A 24359-nucleotide genomic window follows, 5' to 3' on the forward strand; every position below is an offset into this window, starting at 1 on the left:
GCCATTGTGGTTTGGTTTAAGTAAATTTGTATGTTGAATACTTTCCTGTAGAAGACTGGCATAAGCTATCATGGCACTAAATTCTTTTTGCTACAAAGATTGCGTAACATTTATCATTGTGAAATGTATTGTTGTGTGAAGTGAGTCAAGCATACGGAAAGGAATTTGATGCAAGTCTACCCAATATCCACATACTGACTCACTCAGTATAAAGACAAGGCTGCCTGTAACCACTGATAACAAGAAACAATTCTTCCAGGGAAGAGTGGCAAAAAGACATTTTGTTACCTGACAGCTGGGTCAGAACCAAAGGAGGTAAGAAACTTGGGCAACTAGATACAAGGGATTTTTGGGAATGTGCAGCTTTAGCTTCAAGATTTCTGATGGAGTGATCTGTAGATGTAAGAAAGCTGATTGCAACAGGCAGAATTAATTGTGGCTCCCATTCATGATGCTTTCCCACAGATACCTTTGGGGATCTGAGATCTTCACAGCTCAGTTACTGCTGACAGGTTTGCTCAGACAGACAGCCTGCCTGGCAGCGCCCTGGGATGTGGAGCAGCCCCGAAAGGCCACACACCTCTGAGCTGGTGCTGTGCTGAGCTGAGGTGGCACCGGCAGCGCCAAGCTCGGGGTTGGCCACCTGCCTCCTGCAGCCCTGCCTGCACCCGCACCCTCGAGTTTGGGCAGGAATGTGTCCGTGCTGGTCTTTGCTGAGACTTCCCAACCTCTGGCTTGTTTTCCTGCTGAGACCTGGGCTTGCCTTGAGCTGCGTTACTGCAGCAATGCCACGCCTGAATCGTTTGTAAAGTTGGCAAGTGACATGTTTCTTCAGCTGCAGCACCGTGGTGACTTCTCTGTTGGTGGAGCAAGGCAGAATTGCCCAATGCTGGTGGCACTTTTGTCTTTGATGTTGTGAGACTTTCCTGGCAGGCTGATTGCATCTCCTGGTGTTGGCTTTCTGCTACTCCGGGGAATTCCCAGGTCTCATGCAAGATTTCCTCTTTTAAAGCCCCCTGCCTTTGCTCGCCCCTGTCCTCCCCTTGGGTGACTTCCAGGCTGCAGACACGGGGCTTCCTAAAGCTGGTGCCTCTGCTCTGCTTTTTGTTCTGTCTGCTCTGGAGGCCTGTGCCCTGGATAGCTACGTCACAGCTGTCTACAAGCTCCATGTGGTCTTTTTCAAGACATTTAGAAAAGAATAAAATAGACAGACTATTTCAGTTGGAAGTGACCTAAAACGATCATCTAGTCCAACTGCCTGACCTATTCAGGGATGACCAGAAGTTAAAGCATGTTATTAGGGGCATTCTCCAAATATCACTTAAACACTGGCAGACATGAGGCATCAACTGCCTCTCTAGGAAGCCTTTTCCAGTGTTTGACTGTCTTGTCAGAGGACACTGAAGTGCCTGGTTCTCCTGATGAGGCCTTGATGCTGATGAACAAAAATAACACTTCTGGGTGAAATTCCATAGTGAAGAGGAAGATATTGCGAGGATGAAGAATATATTCCTTGGTTTCTTATGGAGCAGTAAATACAATTAGCCAGGTTATGTTCTTTTACCCTCACGGACATGCCACAGATTCTTTTTTACGAAGCACCTGAAACTACAGTAGTAATATGCTATTTCCAAAATACTAGGCAAAAATTACCTTTCAGAAGAAAAAATGTACTTCATGTGAGCAATTTCAAATTGCTTATTGTGCAAAAATTGCTTTTCATAACAAAAAGAGTAAAAATATCTGAGCTGTTTAACTCTTTCTCACAAATCAAACGAGTATGGTAGCTCCAGGCAGAGGTATCAGCACAGTTCAAGGATTAGCTGATATTGCAGTATGAGCCTGGGAGGCAGGAGGCTCTTAGGGCACCTGCTACAAACATAATAAGCCGTTGGCCGAAGGCAAGAGGCATGGCAGGACCACGTGTCTCGTAAGCATAAATGAATCAACTACACTCTGAAGCACAAGGACTGTTCTCCGTGTAGGTGCTCCACTTTCAGCACTGGCTGACTTTTTAACCGATGGCAGCCACACGCAGTAAGGTTATATGGAGTAGTGCGCCCTAACAACGAGAGTCTGGGCTCCCTCCCAGATGGGCTGGAAGCCTGGAGAGGGATGTATGAATAGAATGTGTAAGTGCTCCTTCCATGGAAGCTCTTGTAGATCAGCATGGCTTCTGACATGCTCTCTTAGCTTTTTGTGCATGTTTTATTTACAGCATTTTAAATTGGAAACAAGATCCAATTCCTAGAAATGTTCCTTTGACTTCTTACTATAAATAAATGTCCTGATTGTTGGCAGACTATACTGTACCTTCCCAGATTACTCAACAGAAGATTATTTCCAAAGCAAACTTATTAGTCTTTACTCCTCCTCTTTCTATCCAATTTATATTCCCCATGCTCGATCCAGGAGCTACAAAGCACCAGCCATGCTCCCATCCCAGCCTCTCCTGCACGCTGCGGTGTTCGCCCTCGCAGTCCTTCAGGCCCTTGCCTCCGACACCTTCACTGCAGCTGTCTACGAGCACGCAGTCATCCTGCCAGATGTCCCTGACAAGCCTGTTTCTCCTGATGATGCTTTGGCCCTGATGAACAAGAACATGGATGTCTTGGAAGGGGCCATCAAGGAAGCCGCCCAGCAGGTACTAGCTGTATCGTGAGTGCTGTTCATTAGTGTTTTCTGCTCTGCTGACCCTCCTGGCTATCTGTTGGTGAGTGAAATCTTAATGGAGCCTGTTGTGTCAGGGCGCCCGCATCATTGTGACCCCTGAAGACGGCATTTATGGCTGGCGTTTCACAAGAGAAGCCATCTACCCCTACCTGGAGGATATCCCTGATCCGGCGGTGAACTGGATTCCCTGCACCGACCCCGCAAGGTGATTCCTTCTGGATTGATTTTTGTGGTTTCAAACTAGTGCCTCCTGGAGCCATGAGCTGCTCCCAGTAAATGCCAAAGAACTGCTAAATTTTTAATGTATTTAAAGTCTCAACTGTTGTAGAAATGAGATGCATCAAAGAGAATTCTTAATGAAATGTTACTGGGAATATGCAAGGTAAAAAGCATTAAGACAGTCTCACTTTTAAAAATTGTAAAAAGGAGAAAAAGGAAATTCTGGGCAAAATCGTTATTTTTAAAACACATAAATCTTTATCACTTCAGATGAATTGTGAAAATCTTCTGTAAGTATAAGCTAGTTTATTATCATGTCAGATGCATAGATTAGACAAAGTGATTCAGTCCCCAGCTTATACGGCTGAAGATTTAAACAGTGAAGAGTCTTAAAAAAGCCTAAAACGGTCTTTCGAAATCAAGGCTTAGATCTGCCTGAAAAATTATTTTTAGGCTATTTAATTTTATATCTGTATACCAATTTATTCTCTCCCTTGTTTTCTGAAGCTGTCCATATCTCAGTATGTGTTAGCTGGGAATTACATCCACACAGAAAATCACATTGTTAAGGGTATGGAAAAGAAGAACACTGGGAGACTATTTTTTAAAGCCAGAAGAGACCAGGAGTTTAGCATGATGCACTCAACAGAGAAGAAAATGAATGGAAACTATGATTTGATCTATCCCTTTTTCTGCACCTGGGGATGCACAGTTAGTGAAATAGTAATTTCAAATGCGTTTCTTCCACATCTGAAATTAAACTTGTGAAGTTTTTTCCTTTTTTTTTTTTTCTTCACCAAAAATACATTAGATTTGCTCCAGCACCAGTGCAGGAACGACTCAGCTGCATGGCCAGGAATAACTCCATCTATGTGGTTGCAAACATTGGGGACAAGAAGCCATGTAACTCCAGTGACCCCAGCTGCCCCAGCGACGGTCGCTATCAGTACAATACTGATGTCGTCTTTGATCCGGAGGGGAAACTGGTGGCTCGTTACCACAAGGTAAAGAGGTGCCTCAGCATCACCCTGTAATCGATTATCAGTATACACTTCATCTCTCTGGCATAAATATCAGCTAGTTTGTACAATAATTTTACGTAATTGTAGAGTGACAACCAATCCAGGATGATCTGATGCAAGGATCTTAGGGTCAGAAGAAAAAGCAGGCAAGTGCTTGATTGATCAGGCATCGTTCCCAGAGGCTCTGCAGCTGCAGAGCACGTCAGATACCAAACACATAAGGGCTACATTTCTGACAGTAAATGGGAAAGAGGCAGTGACAGAGTTTTGCATACTCAGTAAGTGTTAGCTGGTCCTCGACACAATTTTAGCCAAGCCAGACAGCGCTTTTGCAGGTGACGTCTTGGCAGGGTTTAGCAGTTAATACTGGCTGGGCTTTGCTTCCAGGAGGCAGCTGGGGTGCAGCCACCCCGTTTTGCAGGGGGACAGGGTCAGCTGGATGGATGCAAACCTGCTGTGCTGGCCAGCTCAGGAATCTAAACCCTCAGATTTGCCTTAAAGCCTATCTCAGAGGCAAAAGTAGCTGTTCATAATCTTGCCTTATTTTTAGTTTCTAATATGCCATTTTCTTCACCTGCAGTACAACTTATTCAGAAGAGAAACTCAGTTTGATTACCCTAAAAAGCCAGAAGCCGTCACCTTTGAGACCCCCTTTGGGAAGTTTGGCATTTTCACTTGCTTCGACATCCTTTTCCGTGAGCCTGCCGTGGTCCTGGTGAGCGAGTTGCAAGTGGACACTGTGCTCTTCCCAACAGCTTGGATGAATGTCCTGCCGTTTCTGACTGCGGTTGAGTTTCACTCTGCCTGGGCTATGGGCATGGGTGTCAATTTGCTTTCAGCAAATACTCACAATATCAGCATGGAAATGACAGGTGAGCTGCATTTGGGAAAAGGGAAATTGTCTTCAGAGTACTGGATTCAGAAGCAGGCAAACTGTTTTACAAATAATGAAGTCTCTGGAAAATAGTGTTTCAGTCAGACTAAAAATATTCTTGATGTTGCATTGAATATAGTAAACAGCTTTCAGGCAAGGAAATATTGAGTGTTCTGAGAGAGGTAGAATTAGACAGTCCATGACATTAAATTTTGATATTTCAGAAGTGAAATGTCCTTTAAAAAATAGCACCAAGATTCACGTAAATTTTCAGCCTCTTCTTTAGGAGAAGCGTTTATTGATTAAAATTCAATCATAAGTTAAAGGGAGGAAAAAATGTTTTAAACAGAACTTAATAACCTAAAACCAAAAGGAAGATTCCTGTCTTATATTGAACAAAGCATTTTCAGGTTTTTGTTGCTGCTGAAGAATTGGAGACATTTATGTTTGGGTTTGATCTCAATAGATCAAACTTACTGCCATTTTTTTTTTCTGTAAACTGGGAAAACACTGTAGCTGCCTCGGTAACTCTTCCCCAAAGCAGAAATGAAAGCCACAAAGGAATGTTTTTGCCTGCCCTAAGTACACTGAGCTGAGTTTAGTCCACAGCCCTGGCTTTCCTTCTGTGAAATGTAATTAGCCCCCTGGTTTCCTCCTTTGGCAAGTATCCCACTCTTAGAGCTCTGATTTATATTTAAATCAATCTAAGTTTTTAAAAAAAGACATGGTGGCATGTCAAATTGCCATTTAAGGCTCAGATTCAAGATCCAGTGAAGCACAAAACCTGTAAAGTTTAGCTCATGTTTTTACACTGCAATAGGTATTTTAGCGGTTCTGCACTTCAAAATTCTTCGAAAATTTTCCACAACATGCTGACTGAAAATGGCATCATGTGCCATGTGAAAATGGCTTTTTCAAGCCTTCTGGTGTGGCACGGGGGGCAACTGTCCCCCCCTGCCAAGCCACGCTCCGAGGTGCGGGCTGACGGAGGGCTGGTGGGTGTCCTTGGCAGGCAGCGGGCTGTTCACGCCGGAGGGACCCGCCGCCTACCACTACGACAGTGGGACAGAGGAGGGACATCTCCTGTTAGCAGAGCTGAGCGCACACCCCCGTCTTTCCCCCACCTACCCCCCTGCTGTCAACTGGAGCTTGTATGCCACAAGAATCAAGAACTTTCCAGGAGAAAAAGACACTTTTTCGGGAACTGTCCGGCGGGATGTATTCACTTTCAGTGAACTCAGGCGAAAATCTGGAAATTACACAGTTTGCCAAGGAGACCTCTGCTGTCATTTGATCTATCGGATGTCAAACAAGAGCAAAGATGAAGTTTATGTCCTGGGTGCTTTTGATGGGCTTCACGGTTCTCTCATAAAATACCATTGGCAGGTAATTCTTTTTATAGAAGTGACTTGTATATGCCTACATCCCAACCATCCCAAAACACTTGTACGTTCCAGCATTGTGAGATCTTTTCTTGCTATCAAATCCAGCTCTTGATTGTTGAAAGCTTAGTGGTATCTTGCCTTTCTCCTCCTCCCTGCAGATATGCACGCTGCTCAAGTGCAAGAGCACAGACCTGAGCACGTGTGGGCAGCCGGTGGAGACGGCGCAGACCAAGTTTGAGATGTTCTCCCTCAGCGGCACATTTGGTACCAACTACGTCTTTCCAGAAGTCTTGTACAGCGGGGTGCAGCTGGCCCCCGGGGAGTTCAAGGTAACAGGGCACCCTGGAAGTGTTTGGCACAAGGTTTTCCAGTCCATGGCACTGGAAAAAGATACAGCAGCAAAGTCCCATCCAAGAACCACTGTCTTTTGTTCTGCAGACCATAACTCATTATGACATTTAAATGGATGGATTGAATTAATCCTTACTGATGAGAATGCATAAATGCTAAGGCTGACAATCTTTTCAGTGCTGTCTTTAGCAAACATGCCTTCCCACTTCAGGTCCCAAATCTATAAATTGCAGCTTTCAAGGAGCTATTTTCTACAGGTTTCTGCTGATGAGCATTTTAGGAGACAAAGAAATCAAATGCTCTGAGAAATTGTTTAAGAAAGAAAAATTACTAATGAGTATCACACATAAGAGCAGAGATTCTATGCAGTTAAAAATGTTAAAAGGGATTTTTGAGGAGTTTGTATGTTGTTTTATTTTTATTTGAAACCTCATCATTTATTTTTGCCAAAAAATGTTTCATCCATGAACCTTGGATTTTGTTTAGGTAAGAGGCTGGACAAAATCTTAATCAATTTGGAAGAGGTATTTCATAGCTTACAAGAGACAATGAAGACGGTGAAAAAGACTTGAAAAGTTTTAGGAGAAACAAGGCAGATTTTTTTTGCAAGGTAGAGAATGGAAAAGCATTGTTGATCCTCTATATTTGTTTTGTAAAAAACATAGATATCAAAGAATTTACTGGTAAGCTAAAATATGATCATGGTCTAATTTAAAAAAAAAATCATATTTTCTTAACAAATACATGCTTTTTGTTTGTCACAGAAGCTCTTAAAAAGTTGCAGGTGTTCACAGTCTATGAACAACAGAGATTTCAACTTGATCTGTAAAAAATAACTAAGAAAAGCAATATATGGCCAGTAGCTTGAAATTCTCTACTTCCATCTGGAAAATATTTTGGGTCTACAAATCAAAAAATATTTCAAATTACTGTCCTAGACATGTATGTATCTTTCATCACCATGTATGACTAACTAACGAGAACCTAACAAATCAGTTATTCTTACTCTGACCTTCTTATGAGGTGGAGAAGATGATGTTTTTTTCTCAAAGATTGAGCTGGAGGAAATTTGAGAGACATTCAGGTCCAAAGAAATGTGGGAAGGTTATGGCAAAGTCAGAGAGAATTCTGGTATCTTTTATTCTCAGGATTGTCTTTTAGAAGTGCTGCATCAAATTATTAAACACCTAAGGCCTATCCTTTCTATGCCATGCAGTATTGCTACTCTGTTAGTGGACTATTAGTATCATCCTTTCTCTTTTCAACCAGGTGCTACGTGATGGACGTTTGAAAAGTAAGCATGGCTCATCAAAACCACTCGTAACAGTGACGCTTTTTGGAAGGCTTTATGAAAAGGACCTGCCGCATCCTCTGCGAACCTCCCCATAACGTAACTCCTTAGCTGTTACACAGTCACCATAGACAGGAGGAGAATTTCCTACAGTGACCCACCTCCTCGTGAGCCATGGCAGTTATCCTGTATCCCTCCTGTCCTGCAGTCTTTCTCAGCAGCCGCAGCAGTTGAGTTTATTTAGAAGAAAGCAATGTGATCGCTCTGTTGTGTACCTATATCAGTGGTATATTTTTTTAATACTGCTTGAGCCAGTGCAACTATTTTTCAGTATGAATGCTCTGTCATGTGAAATCTTTAATGAGAAATGATTGTTTTCCCAAAGATATCATGCAGATTGCCAGGATAACACTAGAAAAAAGACTGATACTGAAATGTGTGAAATGTGAAGCTGGCCAATTTGCTGCAGAACAGATCTTTGCCAAGGAAGCCTTTTTATCCCTTTTGCCCCTTCCTGTTTTTCAGACTGTATAAGCACCAAGTGCCTGTGTTGCTCAGCCTCACACACCAATCAACAGTGGCTCCCTAATGCTCAATGGGCCTTGGCCCCATTCTGACCAAAAGACTCTACAATGAAGAGAAAACCAGACTTGAAATGGTTTTAGGTTCAGCCTTAGAGCGAGAAAGTAGTCCTCCTTGACCCACGCAGGTGCTGAGTCTGGCTGAGCTCTATAAAGCACCTTCAGTTCTGCAGTCCCTCCGAGCTTGCAACACTTTGTGCATGGCAGATGCATGCTGGGTCCAACGCAATGCAGACCAGGCTTACCATATGAACGTAATATGCCAAAGCCTTGCCATGGGTATTTTGAAAATTTCTTCAAAACTGTGAAAACATAGGAAATAGGCAATCTTTCAGTACCTGAAACACATTTTACCATGTAGTGTGAAAACCTGGCGTTATTTGGGACTTCTGCAAAGATGTATAAAACTTGGGAGTCCTGGGCCTGATTTCTGTCTATCATGTTCTGCACCAAACAGGTCTCATTTGCATCGCATAAGCCTTGGAATGGTCCCTGCCTCAATGCTTATGCCATAGTGTTTTGCATCTACTGCCCTTCACATCACTGACTTACAGCCTGCACCACGCTTAGCACGGAGCTGCCCTGAATGTGGCACGTAAGAAACACTTTGTGGCTTCCCACCTTGTGCACACTAATGCATGTTATCCAGAAGTTGTTGAAATCACATGATTTCTGTTTTCCCAGCATGCAACTTCAGACGCTCCTTCCAGGAGTTGTTTCATCCTGGAAACAGAACAGTTGAGCTCATGCTCTGGGGAGGGGCTGCACCGCTGGGAGCAGTTATTCAAGACAGGCAGGGCCTCAAGGTCATGCTTGCTAGTGGCTTGTCCAGCACCTCACCCTTTTCTCACCTGACTTATGGTTGTAACTCAGACTAGTCTTTCATCAAACAGGTTTTCGTCAAGAGAGATTATGACTAACCTGTAGCAGCAATAATCCCACGTGATTGTTGGATGTGCAGCAGGTACGGAGGCCAGAATTTCAAGATGCAAAGGGCCAGGCTGAAGGGTGGGAGCTGATCCCTGCTCCTAGAACCAGTCTGGTACACTCCAGGAGCCCCTTGTCTTGCACTTGAGGAGCACAGTTTGAGAAGGGCAAACGAGACTGAGCGTGCTGGTTATGAAGGTCTGCAGTGTCATCCTGTTGACCACACGGGTTTGTTGGTTTGCACTGGGATTGGCACAGTCAGGCACATACGGTGGAAAGTGTCTCTGCAGCAGAATAGCCAGGAGCTTTGCTTTGGGGGTGGTCCCCTCGGTGGTGCTCCTCTGTCCATCCTCAGTGCGACTCACTCAGCTGTCTGCCCTGGGAGAGGTCAAGTGTCGTGGTTTAGCTCAGATGAAGCTAAACTACCACGCAGTGGCTTGCTCCATGGGGTGGAGAGATGAAAAGTGTAACAGAGAGAAGAACAGAGAGGGATCACCGACCAACCATGGCTCCGGGCAAAAAAGACTCAGCTTGTGACAAATCAATTTAATTCATTAACAGTTACTTGACAGGACAAGAAATAAAGCCAGATCTTAAAAACAACACCCCCACCCCCCACCTCTCCCTTCTTTCCGGCTCTACCTCCTCCTCCACAGTGGCACAGAGGGACAGGGAATGGGAGGTTGCAGGTGAGTTTGTCACACACTGTTTCTGCCACTCTTTCCTTAAAGAGGGAGGACTCTTTACACTCTTTCCCCTGCTCCATTGTAGCCTGTCCTCATGAGAAAAATAGTCCACAGACTTTCTCCAACATCTGCAGGATGCAATCCTTACCCATCGGATTGCTCCCAAGTGGGCTTTTCTCATAGTCACAGCTTTTTAGGGCGCAGCCACCCGCTCTGGCATGGGGTCCTCCACGGTCTGTAGATGCATCTCTGCTCCACTGTCCCCACTCCAGCAGTGTGGGGGAGTCCTTCTCATGGAGACAATCTACAACTTCCCTTAGGCACAGATATCTCTGCTCCAGCGTGGGGTTATCCATGGGCTGTGGGTGGGTCTCTGCTCCACCGTGTCTCTCATGGGTGGCAGGGGGGCTGCTGCCGTCTCACCACAGGCTGCAGGGGAGTCTCAGTTCCGGCACACCTCCTCCTGCTTTGTCTTCGCTGAACTTGGTGTCTGCATAGCCATTTCTCTCAGGTCTCAGTCCTCTCTCCGCTGCAGCTGTGCCAGGCCGACTATCCTTGGCAGTCCCAGCAAGATGAACTCTGCCCAGTGGGCACCCCACTGTTCCAGTCATGGTCTCTCTGAGATGGCTCAGGCCATGGCTCCAGCGGGGTACGGCTGGAGGAAAGAGGGAACCCTGCTGTGGGGGCTGGCCATTGCCTCCAGCGGCCCTTGGACCACACAGGTGCTGTGAGAGCTGCGAACGTGGGTCCTGCTGCTCAATTCCAGCTCCGCTTGGCTGCACTTCAGGCGAAATATGCTTTTATCACCTGGCCTGGAATTGCTCAAGCGGAAAAGAAAAAAAAAAGGAACTGCTACCAAAGTGGTATGTGAACGCAATTTGACTTTTGATTTTGTTGTTGCAGTCAAATCCCTTGATTAAAATATTTTTTCACTGGTTGCCATCAATAACTTTACATGCTAACTCACAAAAAAGAAGACGTTTTAGAGAGAAATGCCTTACAGACGCATCATTGGCCGTCTTGAAACAAAGAAATACCTTGCAGGTTGCTGGTACTCTAAGTCCCGAGTGTTACATGCGCTCCAAATGGATGTGGAGTTTATAAAAATCTTTCTGAAGCTGAAGAGGAGTACAGTCAGGAGACCTGTATTGAGCAGAACTGTAGACATTCAGTATATTATTACTAGGTTTATCTTTATATATTAGGTTAAACTTTCCTACACTATCTATACCAAAAGTCAGTGAGAGTTTATTCAATCTCCTTAGTTAGGGTTAGGAGATAGGGCTCCTGGGGAGATAACTAGATTTTAAAATGCTTCCTCTTTATGCAAGGATAGAGTTTATGTCACATTCTGCTCATTTGTCACTCTTCAGGATGTGATAATTGAACGTAAAAATCTCTCACATATTGCTTGCTGTCATTTCTGAAGTATGGAGTACCTTCCAGATACAAGCACAGCTGCCTGTCTTAGGTTGTCAGAGCTGGAAAAGGGTAAGATACAACTGGTATTCCTAGTTAAGTATCTTATGCAATACCAGGAAAAAAGACTCTCAAACCTCATCCATTAGGGATGCAGAAGTCCAGGATTCTTTGAAAATAACATTAAAACCAAATTTGAAGTACAATTGACCTGTAGTTTTCAAGATTTTCTGCACAGCTTTCCTCTCTCAGAGGGTAATGAGGGTGCCATATGATGGACCACTCAGGAGTGTTCCTTTCTCATTTCTGATGATAAAGCAAGAATTAAAACAAGCAAAGGATGACGTTACATGGACTGTTGCAGCAGTCTCAGAATAGCTCCTTCATTTTAACATGCAGGAACCTGAACTCTGCTTTTGGGTAAGGGTTCCCTGGGAGGACTGCAAAAACCAACCAGATCTTCAGCTGAGGAACTTGATGGTTACAGTGACCAGATGAAGTTCAGTTTCAGAAAATGTGAGATTTTGTAATAAAGATGAATTTCAGATGATGCAACTTACACAAACATCCAGAGTGCAGAAGCAGAGAGAGAATGAGTGACCGATGCAACAAATCACATTGACCTAGAATGGCTTCTGTCAAATGTACAGAAAATTAAAGAGCTAGGCGCTTACTTCCTACCTGCTAGGTAGGAGTTAGAAAAGGGATAACATTAATTCATCTTTAGGAAAAAAAAATATCTTGTTTTCCTTATGCAACAGAATTTGAGTTTCTGAAAGAACAGTAGTATTTACTGACTCTGGGACAGATATGCCAGAGAAGGATTAAGTTAATCCTTCTTAAATTAATCCTAAGTGCAGAGTCCTTCACTTGGGATGTAGAAACCCCAAGCATCGCTATAGGCTCGGAGAAGAGTGGCTGGAGAGCTGCCTGGCGGAGAAGGACCTGGGGGTGTTGGTTGACTACCGGCTTGATATGAGCCAGCAGTGTGCCCAGGTGGCCAAAAAGGCCAATGGGATACTGGCGTGTATCAAGAATAGTGTGACCAGCAGGAGCAGGGAAGTGATCCTGCCCCTGTACTCGGCACTGGTGAGGCCGCACCTGGAATATTGTGTCCAGTTTTGGGCCCCTCGCTTTAAGAGAGATATTGAGCTCCTGGAGTGGGTCCAGAGAAGGGCGACTAAACTGGTCAAGGGGCTGGAAAATAAAACTTATGAGGAGCGGCTGAGGGAATTGGGGCTCTTTACCCTGGAGAAGAGGAGGCTGAGGGGTGACCGGATTACGGCCTACAAATCTTTGAGAAGGGATGGTGGGGAGGTGAGGGAAGGGCTCTTTACATTAGTGATGGGTGACAGAACAAGAGGAAATGGGTATAAGCTTAGTCAGGGGAGATTCAGGTTGGATGTTAGAAAGAATTTCTTCTCTGAAAGGGTTGTCAGCCACTGGAATAGGCTGCCCAGGGAGGTGGTTGAGTCCCCATCCCTGGACGTGCTTAAGAAAAGGGTGGATGATCTACTTAGGGATACGGTTTAATGGGGGATTAGGGACGGTTGGACTGGATGATCTCTAAGGTCTTTTCCAACCTAGAAATTCTATGATTCTATGATTCTATGATTAATTTATATCTAATTCATGTCGATGACTCCACCTCAAAAGCTACTCCAGATGGTATCCTAACAAACTCTATCCTTTTCTGAGCTGGAAAAGCCTGCTCTTCATGTGTTAATATTTCCTGCTTATACTTTGACGCTGGCCAAACAAACAAGACCCACCTGTCCACAGTGTTTCTAATCACACAGAGCGAAAACCAAGTTCTTAATAGATTTTATTGATGCAAGGCTTCAGATGCAGGTAGAAAAATACTGCGTTAAAACAGGCATGATCCAAACCTTATGGTTGACTTAAGTAAGACTGGTCACAACTTTAGGGAAACTTTAGCTCTGAGTAAAATCTAATGTACTTTATTGTACATATTGAATTAAAGCAAGCAGACCTTGAGCAAACATAGAGTGACAGAATCTTGATAATAATATTTTATTTTTTTTTTAAGGAGAGCAGGACACCACAACTGTGTCCTTGTATGCATATTTTAGTCACCATAACCTCAAGTTATCCATTAAATAATGTGGGACAGTGAAGTGCAGACAGAGATTGTGCAACTATTAGCCTCAGTAATACAATACTAAATGTTTAACAACTTGTGTTATCATAGGTGAATTATTGGCAGCATGGGACATCGTTCCTAGGTACACTGAATCAGTGCAGATACAGTGAATGATAAACAGAATGACCATAACCTCAGTTTGCATTGAAGAATTCATACATTTCTAATTAACCAAGAACCAGATTGTAACCCCACCTCATCCAGACAGTGTTTGCAATGTCACCGTCCACCATCACGACAGGAAAGCTGAAAAAGAGAAGTAAATTGCACAGGTCAATAAAGACAGCAGCAATTATTATAAGGCTCACCACAGCTAATACAGCAATGCTTCTCAGTGGCTTGTGATGGCCTATGAGATGTCATGGAGCCCAACAGAAAAATAATTCCAGTACACTTCCTAAAAATGAACTTCTTGAAAACTGACACCGCAGGCAAACAGCACCTCCTACAGATGCCACAGATGAGCACAACAGTATTACCCAGTGCTGTCTACCTGCGGACCAGCCACAGCTAGAAATGATCTGTCTTGATGAAACAGAAGCTTAGCATATTGACAAATTCCCTTAATTTCTCTTTCAGTTTAGAAAATCATTAAGAATTAGCAGAAGCACTTGAAGCCTCCATCTGTGAAAGTATTAAATGTGTCTTTTAGCTATTCATTACTATGAAGTTGTAAGTGAAATGCTCCGTTGTCTGTTCAGATATTCTATGGCAGCAGTGAATTTCCACTACAAATATATACAATATAAGAAATGCATTGTAACTACATGATTTTAACTTTGCCTATCCATCTTCATTTGCTGCTTCTAATGTTAATGTTAATTTTGATTAACGCAGAGTCTGGTAGCTGTGGTGGTGTCAGAATGCAAGAGCAGCAACGAGTGTAGGAAGCAGTAATATCTTTTAATGTTGGAAAAAATAGTCAACCTTTTGGAAAGCCCATTGCAGAAAAAAAGAAAAATAAGTATTTGCATACAGTTGGTTGCCCAGCTCATGTACTGCAAAATATAACAGAGTATCTTAGAGATAGTCTTCAATATCAAGTGATGACTTTAATAACATAATATTTTTTAACATTTACTTCATCTGCTAAATGAGCATTACAAGTGTGAGATACTTGAATTTATCGAAGTCCAATATACAGAAATATTAAGGTCAGTTTTTATAGAATGGTTATTTTTTCTGTTCTGCAACTCGCCTCGCTGTGTTTTCCAGCCATTTGAGATTGCTTTTCATGCTCTGAGGAAGGACTATTCAGTTATAGTTTTGGGGTTCTTTAAGGAAAAGAACTTCCTTAGTAATTCATGTCGAATTTATGAATGGTTTTGGAAAAATCTAAACCTCATTCTGCAACATTTATGAAAAATCTTAGGCAAAATATAATAGTGATAAGCAGTTTTAATGCCTTAGCATCAACGCCAGTAAGTTGAGCAAAAAGAGTACAGTGAACTTTAGGCCTATGCCATTGCTAAGTTACCTACAGACTCTTTAGGATACACTCCTCCACACCTGTTTAGAGACCAGTCTAAGTTTTCCATACAGCATTTATTACTGTGCTGGCTAAGTGGTACTATCTAATACCTTAAATTCTCTCTTTTCTTTTTCAGTTTTGTCTCCACTAAGAGCCAGATCTGACCTGGTGCTCTTTTCATTCAGGTCCAATGAAGTCAGATGGAGTCAGTGAGTTTGCAATACTACTACTAGATTCGATGGTGGTACATCAGTTTACATCTGCTGATTGTACATCTGTGAAGACAGAGATGTTCTGCATTTAGTTATGAATTCAAACAGTGAGATTCTGTGTTTTTTTCGGTGAGCCCTGCATGGAGGCTCATGTGCCACTTGACTGGGTTTGGTTGGGGCTGGAAGTCATCAACTCTGCCCAGAAGAGTTCATAGAGATGGTGATCCATATAGCTCTCACTCCAGCAGAAATTAGGTGCACTGGCCCTGTAAAATCCCCAGTATCTTGGTGTGTCACCCAGCTGACAAACTAATCAAAAATTGATCAAAAACATACAAACCTTTGTTTTCTTCCCATCCTCTACTTGGTTAGTAGGTGTCTTCTGTTAACTCAGAGATGTTCTTATGCTGAGTTGCTGCAATAGTTAACCTAACCAAATTGTGAAAGCACATTATAATTCGTTCCTGGAAACTTATTGTTTGACAGAAGAATTATGCTTGCTTCAATAGAAATCAAATATATCTGACATTGAGATATAAAAGGGAAAAGCAAGCTGTAAAAATGTGACCATTAACGAACAGTGATGTACTTCCTGGTAGCCAGACTGAAAGACAGAAAGCTTTTGGCACATATGGGTAAAATATATGTGTGGTGCCTCTTGTAACAGATGTCAGTTAGCTCTACCTCAGGGGTATCAAATGGCTACATATATAAGGACCAGAGCTATTAAAAAAAAAAAAAAAAAGTGCTTGAGTTTGATCAATCATCATTACCTAGCAACAGCCTTAAACATTTTGTTAAAGACTTTCTGAGCCTATCTTTAGAGTCACACTAGGCAATTTAGATTGTTTACTCATGTTGACATTAGCTTCTGTTTGCAGGGATTCTTCCAAGTTCAGCGTCAGGCTGAACAAAAAGCAGGCACGAAACTTCTCACGTTTGAGGGTTGTGCAACACTTAATGTAACCACTATTGCGTTTCGCCAAGAGTTTCACAATTCCAGTTGTTGCCTGCTGAGACTTTTCTTACAGATTGTTGCTCTTCTACCACCAAGGATGCGACCCATACCCTTCCTTGATTTGCCAAGGCTCATCATCGGATATCTTGATGCCTTAAGAACATTTGCAGTGACAGCACTTCCATGAAGCTAGGAGTAATTTTTATCCTGTAATGTAGATGAGGAGATGCAGTGCAAAGAAAGTGATGTTTACAGGAGACACTAATTTAGGTGGCTAATTTGAGACGCCAGAATAATTCATACTACAAAAATACAGTATATAGTCAAAACATGATTGACACTGGCTTCAGCTGCAAGTGCTGACTATCTGTAAAAATAAACCCCTGGCATGGACTCAGAAAATGAGGAACACATCTTCAGTGAAAGTTTCAAAACCTGTAGAATGAAATGACCCACCTAATAGCGTGTGGTAACAGATGCAGATAGAGCATGTCGGTAAGGAGGGAAAGGGGGAAATGGACCTGTACAAGGGTCCATTTAGGGCATTAGTCCACATGGGCAGCTGGGGAAACAAGGCTTGCAAGGCACAGAAGGAAGAAGCAGCAACAATTGCAGGTAAGAACAAAATGGACTACAGGGGGAAAAAAAAGGCGAAGGGGGGAAGAAAAGACAGAGATACTTACTTTCTCTTCACCAACCCTCACCAGCAGGAACAAAAAGTTTTGCAGGCTGGTAGGGGCACATTTAAACAGCTAAACCTCCTGTTGCTGCCATCAGTTCCCTCTCAGTCTCACAGGTATTGGTCAGGAGATGGCTGGCAAGCAGGAACTTGATAACAAGTAATAAATCAAATTCAAACTGACTCCAGTGCATCCTCACCTCCCCTTCAGTGATCCAAAAAGCATATTCAAATGACATACAGTAGCTACTGAGAAAACAAATTAAGCTCTTCTGGTGAAAAACCATGCTGTCCATGAATGTCTTCCTGAGACTACGCAGCAGAGGGTGGGCACGAAAGGGCACAGCTTCTGACACTGGTACTTTCTGCACTAGTTGAGTTGCTGTTCCCGCAGTGCCATGATACCAGCGATGCTCATGCACAGCCCTGCTGCTCCTTGCAGCAGCAAACAGCTGTGGAAGAAAAAGATGGCACCGGCAGGTCACCCCCCGTAGAAATGGCCCACAGTGCAGAAGCACTGGCATCTGCAGTCTGTTGGACTTGGAAACGGGCAATTGGAACCAATCAAGCTTGTTCAATATTTCTAGGAAGACAGCATGCACCTATTGTAGTCAAATCCAGCGTTTGTGAAAGGCAACAGGGAGTAGTGCGTGAGAGCGGAGGCTCCAGCAGATTGTTTGCTGACATATGAGCCTTTATTGTCAATTCAAGGTTTCAGTGGCTTCCAGTAGAGTAGCCACACTTTCAAACCAGAATGTGACATTTCAAGACCTTCATTTGCAGGGCAAACAAGAATTGTCCCTCTTGTTCAGCCTCACGTCCCCTGTCCCAGCTTACCGGGATCATACTTTCCAATCTCCCAAGCCCACCTCGATCCCAAATGCCAGGGAGAAGCTGCAGCCCGAGCCACACAGGTCCTGCAGAGGGCTCAGAGAAACCTCAGGGGAGCAGGAGCTGGAGGACATGGCTCTCCACCAGTGCAGCCCACCAGCTGATGCATGCAAACTGACCCAAAGTGAGTCAGTTCTCCTCCCTGGGATTACTTCTTTCTGGAAGGACTCTCTACTTCAGGCTCCACGGTGATACTAAAACTCTTATTGTTTGAAGATGCATATGTTGGTCAATGAGCTGTGCTTTAAAAAGCAACAAGTTGCAGTTTGGTCAATGCTGATTTGCAGTTTGGTGTAGTTCCTCTGGTATGGTAAAAGATATATCAACAGGCAAGCAATATTTTTCAAGTCCCTGCTTCAAAGCATATAAACAGCAGAGCATTGTAAATAAAAGACAAGCAGATTTTTTTAATTAGTAGGAAACAATATCTTTTTAATTGGTCTAGTTGTCAGAAACTGCTGAAAATTGTGGTTAGATTTTTTTTTAAATATCCAGTCTGGGATCAACAAAATTTTCAAAGATAACTGAAATCACTGAAGTTTGGCAACACTACACAAAATTGAAAGGAGGGAGAGAAACATTGGACTAGCTTAAGAACAGCTCAGTGCTGTTAGCTCCATCTGTACTTTGACCATAATAAACATTTGTCTTTATTTTGTATGCTTCTTTCCATGAGCCTGGCTTTAACTTCATTCAAATGGAGTCATCTTTGCGTATGCTAGTGGCTCCTGTCAGAACAGATTTATTAGCTGAATATTTAATATTTACGTCATCCTGTTGATGAGATTTTTCCAGCAGGCTGTAAACCAGAGTCAGACCAAGCCTGCGGCCGCTCAGCTGTGGGGTTCATGTGGGATGAGTCACTATCGCGCTGTATCCGCAGGCTGCACCGGTTCGTGATGAGGAATTAACTCCTGAGCAGGTACCGACTCCGTGTCACGCAGTCTGAAATATGATGAGCTGCTAATATGATAGTCTGGGATGTTATTCTGTTTCAGAGGCGAATCTTCTATGGTTAGCACTGAAGACAATAGTTGTTATTCTGCACAGATCGCTGCGTTCTTTCTGTAGCAAACAGCAATAGCACCAACAGCAACGAGGTTTCAGTGGTGGCCGAGAGGATGATTTAAAAAGCCATTCATTCCCAGTAGCTGAAGGAGAAGCATAGCTAGGGGTCAAAACTCTTTTCAGACACGGCTATGAATTCAGACTAAGGCTCTTCACTTTTTATGAAGTTATTCCAGGGCCACAAGGATGCAGAATGATGAAGCTGGGATCGTACCTGCTTACTGCTCACTGCCTCCCTCCTCCTCGTTCGCCTTTGTATTGGAGGCGGTGTTCAGAGGCCACCAAATATCTACAAACCAGCCACGGTTCTAAATTCGCTCCTGGAGGATCAGTGGGTGCACAGGAGCACTGGAGGGGCTCAGAGAACCTGCCCCTCTGCGTGGGTGCCTCTGCTCTGCACCCACTCCGTGGCTTGGGGGTTCGCTCGCCGTACGGGGCAGAGAGGTGAGGGGCTGCCCCTGCCCTCCGTGGACCCCACTGCTGCTGTCTGCCCCAGCAGCTTTTGCTACCGAGCGGAGACGATGGGCTGCGTTATGGCATTACTTAGCAGGGATATCGAATATGTAGGAAACCCCCCCGTCCCTGCTCTGTGCAGAGAGAGTTTCTTGGCTTCAGATGGATGTGTCTTGTTTTGCTGTAAAAACATTTATTTTCTTGGAATTTCTTCTTCTTCTATGCATTTCAGAGATTTGTGTTTATCTTGGGGTTTGGGTTTATAGTCCTGATCCTAAGAGCTACGCTTTGAGAAAGAGCACAAACGTGGCATTCTTCTGTATAAACGGCTATTTTTACTTGGCAAGGAAAAGTGATGGTTTCCACTGAAAAGTAATAATATAAACCATGGGAGAAGATCTAGAAGTCAGTCATTTCATCCATTACTCTTTAAATTCCCCTGGTATAAATCTGGGCTGATCTCAGATTGTCTTCAGTGGAATCGCACGAGGTTTGCAGCAATAGCATTCAGATCAGTAGTTGGCACATCTTCTCGTTTAACCCATACAATGAAATATTTATTTTGAACTAATGGCTTGTTGGGAATTTGTGTGTTTTCCCCCAGATTTCAAACATATGAACGGAAACTTAAGAAGATAGTTTTTTGTAATGCTGTGCTTTTTTTCCTGAGGACTGCGTGAGTGGAGTTACATACTTCCAAAATTCCTCTCCAACCATGGGGCCACCTTAGAGCCTCCAGTAGTTTTAAATCCATGGTTCCCCTCACAGAGAGTGAGTTTTTAAAATGAACTATATGAAAATGAGAAACTTTCCTCTGTCTACTGGATACTGTAAAATGATCTTTTCTGCCAAATGACCAAACTGTACCCATAAAAATGCAAGCTAAAAGAATCACAGTAGAAATCAATGCTGTCCTGCTTTTTTTTTTTCATGGCAACAGTTCTCATTCCCAAGCCTTGTTCTGTTCCTTCCCAGTTCCATTGTCTCTTTCACAGCCTTCCCTAAGAAGGAGAGAACCTTTTTTCTACATATTGTTTGAATGGGTTTGATGTCTGGCAAAAGTGCTATTTCTGTTCCCTTCTGTGCTGTTTTCCATTTTAATAATTTTATGTTTTAAAAACAAACCAACAAGAAGTGTAGATGAACCAAGGTATGCTAGACAGTATGACACCTCTACTTCTTGATTTTCTAAAAATCTGAAAACAAATTGTTGCAGAAATATAAATTTTACAGAAAAGAAAGGCACAGCAATGATTTTGTAGACAAGTTTTTACTTTGAATTTTGATGTATGACTGCTTTACTATATTACAGACTCAAAAGACTGTGGAACACTGACTATTTATAAGTGCTCTGAGGTCTCCTAAAAATAGAGCTTGACATATTTCTCTCTGATATTATAAATAGCAAGCTTGAGAATATTTTCATGATCCACATCAGCATTGAGCCACAAGAAAATGCCTGTTTGAAACATCTGAACCAACAACGCAAAAGCTTGTTACCAAAGTGTTCCTTGTTGTTCTACATCAGTTGACAATTTTGCCTGCTTAATTACTTAATTATCTTGATATCTTATAAACTGCCACTTTGCATTCATTTTGGTAAACATACCACTAAACACCACCCTCCCCATGCTCACAGCTTCCTCTTGGTCTGTGGATCTTTCCCTTCTGACATATGAGTCCTGCAGTACAAGCTGGTGTATTCAGAGATAACGAAGGCTAAGTGCTATGCCCGTGGGTTGACGTTTGGTAGAAGAGTGAAGAGCATCTCCAAAAATAGTCTACACAGAGACATCCTGCTGTGCCCTCCAGCAGCTCTGGTCATGGGCAGCCTCCTGCTGCCATGGGGCTGCCGAAGGCACCTGCTGGACCCCACACCAGTCCTGTCCCTGCCATGGGCAGTCTCGCTCACCAGCCAGTCTCAGCCCACTCTCTCCTCTATGCTTTGCAAAGTACATGGTAGGTGTTTTGCAGCCCTTGGCCCCAACAGGATTTTGGTAGGAGCAGGAAGGCTGGCCAGCCCCACAGACGAGTCTTTTCTTCTTTAGAGGTGAAGTCAAGGTGAGAGCCCAGCCACACTGATATCAGGGACAAAATCCACCTTTAGTATCACTGGGTCTCTTTCTCTGCATTTTTTTCTTTTTAAAAATACATTTAATTATTTGAAAGTATATAGCGTTGCCGGTAGTCAGCTAGAGAGCACACATGGCCTGCCCCAGGGACCTGCACTCGAACCAGCTGCTCTCAGGTTTGTCCTTTCAACCTCCCCTCCACCACCATATTCCAGTGATAAGTGCACAGTGCAGGCAGACAAGATAGGACTATCATACAGCCATCTGATAAATATAATAACCCTACAGCATATCATTTTGCATTATCAGGTTTTGACTCTTCCTTTTAATTTTATTTCATCTCCCTGAGGACTCCTAACCCTTCCAAAGTCCTCGGCAGGTTTAAAAAGAAGCAGATTGCCTCCTGGAGAAATGTCACTCATGAAAGGAAGAATGGCGAGTTGTTCTTGCGTTTTATTGCAAGTCAGAAACTGGAGGGAAACGCTCCCTGACTGGAGCCTGGTCATGAAAGGAGGCAGAGATAAAACCCAGGCTTCACAGCTGGCTGCTGCCAGGTAGCTGCTTCTGAAACAAACACTTCAAGCAGAGCTGCCTTTCCAGATGGTCCTCTTGAGTTTTGGCCACTGCATCACTGGAAGGAGAGATGTGGCAGGAGAGCAGTGTGTGTGCACGCATGGGTGTCCATTGACTAAGTCCCCATGCCGAGCTGGCCGCCAGACCTCTTTATGAGTTTTGTACAGGGTAAGGCAACACGGATTTGTTCCCCTGAACTTTACCTTCCTATAATATGTATGTGTCAAGATGGTAATGACCAAGGCCTAAACCTTCACTCCCCATAGAGAAGTACCTGGCTGCAAGGGAAGCCCACAGCTGTGAATCTCAGAAGTGTGAAGGCCTCTCTCAGAGACCAGTATTTGAGCACCTAACATCACTTGGACATTTCCTCAGCTCTGAGCACTTGGACTTGTCTCCTCTCCTTGACATGTCTTCTTGACTATCTCAAGTGGTTTCTCACTCAGCCTGCTGTTTTTTCCTGCACTTTTTTTAGTTGGTAAACTCTCTTCCCATAGCAAGGAGAACCTTGGGTTGCAACACCCCAGTCTTTTTATGAGTGTAGCCACAAGAAAAATAAAGGAACTGAGTTGTTTCAATGCATTTAGATTTTTGTGCACATAATATGATAAAGCGGTTAACCCAGGTCACGTAGCAGAGTTTGCAAGAAGTAGGATGTTAATCTACTTTGTTGCTTATGTCCCTGAGGCACCCAGCATAACTGGACTTTAGCTGACAGACACCATACTAAGAGTCTTTTATGTTCAGCAGTATCACTGTTTTAAAGGGCTGCATGATTCTTTGTTGAGCAAAAAATTGATGCTCCTCAGCTGTGACTCCCGTACAGCCAACAGCAGGTGTTTAAACACCTTTTTAATAGCTGTATCTTGCAAATCGCTGTTAACTGATCAGGCTGTTAGATTAAACCTGCTTGTTCAGCAGTGTAATCAGAACTAGGCTGGACTCCAACCAATTTTGATGAAGAAGACTAGGACTGTTATGAAAAGGACTTCTCACCTGCCCTCTAGACAAGACATGGCCCAGTGGAGGCTTCTGGGAGCCACCGCTGTTCTGGTGCGAGGACGTTCCATTAAGCAGTTTATTTCATCAAGTATGATTCTCATTTCAAGAATGAGACATTCTAATGTTGAAAGTGTCATTCTGTTAGAAGTATAATTACAAAATAGTTTCATCCTTCATAAATAATGAAATGTGAATTTCCTACACATCCAAATAAATGAAAGTGTTTACAATTTCCCTTTTTTTCCCCTCTGCAGGTCTCCCAATACAGAAAAGGAACAAACAGTTGTAAATGTATCTCAGCAGTAGGAAAAACAGTACCTGTGCTGCATACGTGCATTGATTTGAGACCTCAGTGAGGATGCAACTGTGCTGTGAATCCATAAATGGCTCTTGCATAAGGAGCAACTGGTCAAACAGTATCCGTGTTTCCATGTACATCTCCATGGTTTGCATTATTCTGGCCACAGTGGTTGGAAATTTGACGGTTATCATCTCGATATCACATTTCAAGCAGCTCCATACGCCTACCAATTTCCTGATACTTTCTATGGCTACAGTAGACTGTCTGCTGGGACTCCTCATCATGCCTTGCAGCATGGTGCGCTCTGTTGAGCACTGCTGGTATTTTGGGGAGCTCTTCTGCAAGATCCACACAAGCACCGACATTATGCTGAGCACAGCTTCCATCTTCCATCTTTCTTTCATATCCATTGACCGTTACTATGCTGTGTGTGACCCTCTAAGGTACAAATCAAAGATAAATACTTTTGTTATCCTGGTCATGATAGTCATAAGTTGGATGGTCCCTGCTGCTTTTGCTTTTGGGATGATCTTTCTAGACCTAAACTTGCGAGGGGCAGAAAAGATTTATAATTGTGTCCATTGTGCAGGAGGATGCTTTCCCATTTTTAGTGAAACATCAGGTGTTGTGGCCTCCATTGTGTCTTTTTACATCCCTGGATTTGTTATGCTGTACATCTATAGGAAAATATACTCTATAGCCAAGAGGCAGGCAAGATCCATTGATGCAATTAGCCAAAAAAAGATGCAATTTGAAATGAAGCACCACATTTCATTCTGCAGAGAAAGGAAAGCTGCCAAGACATTAGGCATAATAATGGGAGTGTTTCTCATTTGCTGGAGTCCATTCTTCTTCTTTACAACAACCAATCCATTTATGAATTATGTGATACCTCCTGTTCTCATTGATGCTCTAGTTTGGTTTGGTTATTTAAATTCTACATTTAACCCAATTGTTTATGCATTTTTTTACATGTGGTTTCGGAGGGCGTTAAAAATGATTCTGTTTGGAAAAGTTTTTCAACAGGACTCTTCCAAGACTCATCTGTTTTTAGAGTAACACACTTTAAATGGTTAGATTCACGGCT

At 43.2% G+C, this 24359-nt stretch overlaps 2 protein-coding genes across 2 annotated transcripts; both read left to right on the forward strand.

Moving 5' to 3' along the window:
- The first annotated feature begins 2400 nt into the window (after window positions 1-2400).
- Window positions 2401-7989, forward strand: LOC104383006 (pantetheine hydrolase VNN2). The gene is made up of 7 exons (XM_086632074.1): window positions 2401-2644; window positions 2748-2878; window positions 3704-3896; window positions 4495-4786; window positions 5801-6174; window positions 6332-6502; window positions 7794-7989. The coding sequence occupies exons 1-7, from the start codon at window positions 2432-2434 to the stop codon at window positions 7911-7913; spliced, it is 1494 nt and encodes a 497-aa protein (XP_086488200.1). The 5' UTR covers window positions 2401-2431; the 3' UTR covers window positions 7914-7989.
- Window positions 7990-23329: 15340 nt separating this feature from the next.
- Window positions 23330-24331, forward strand: LOC104376064 (trace amine-associated receptor 1). The gene has a single exon (XM_009982556.1). It carries the CDS (start codon window positions 23330-23332, stop codon window positions 24329-24331), a length of 1002 nt encoding a protein of 333 aa, XP_009980858.1.
- Window positions 24332-24359: the final 28 nt, after the last annotated feature.

The sequence above is a fragment of the Tauraco erythrolophus genome, chromosome 2 (assembly GCF_009769465.1).
Source record: "Tauraco erythrolophus isolate bTauEry1 chromosome 2, bTauEry1.pri, whole genome shotgun sequence".
Lineage (NCBI taxonomy): Eukaryota > Metazoa > Chordata > Aves > Musophagiformes > Musophagidae > Tauraco > Tauraco erythrolophus.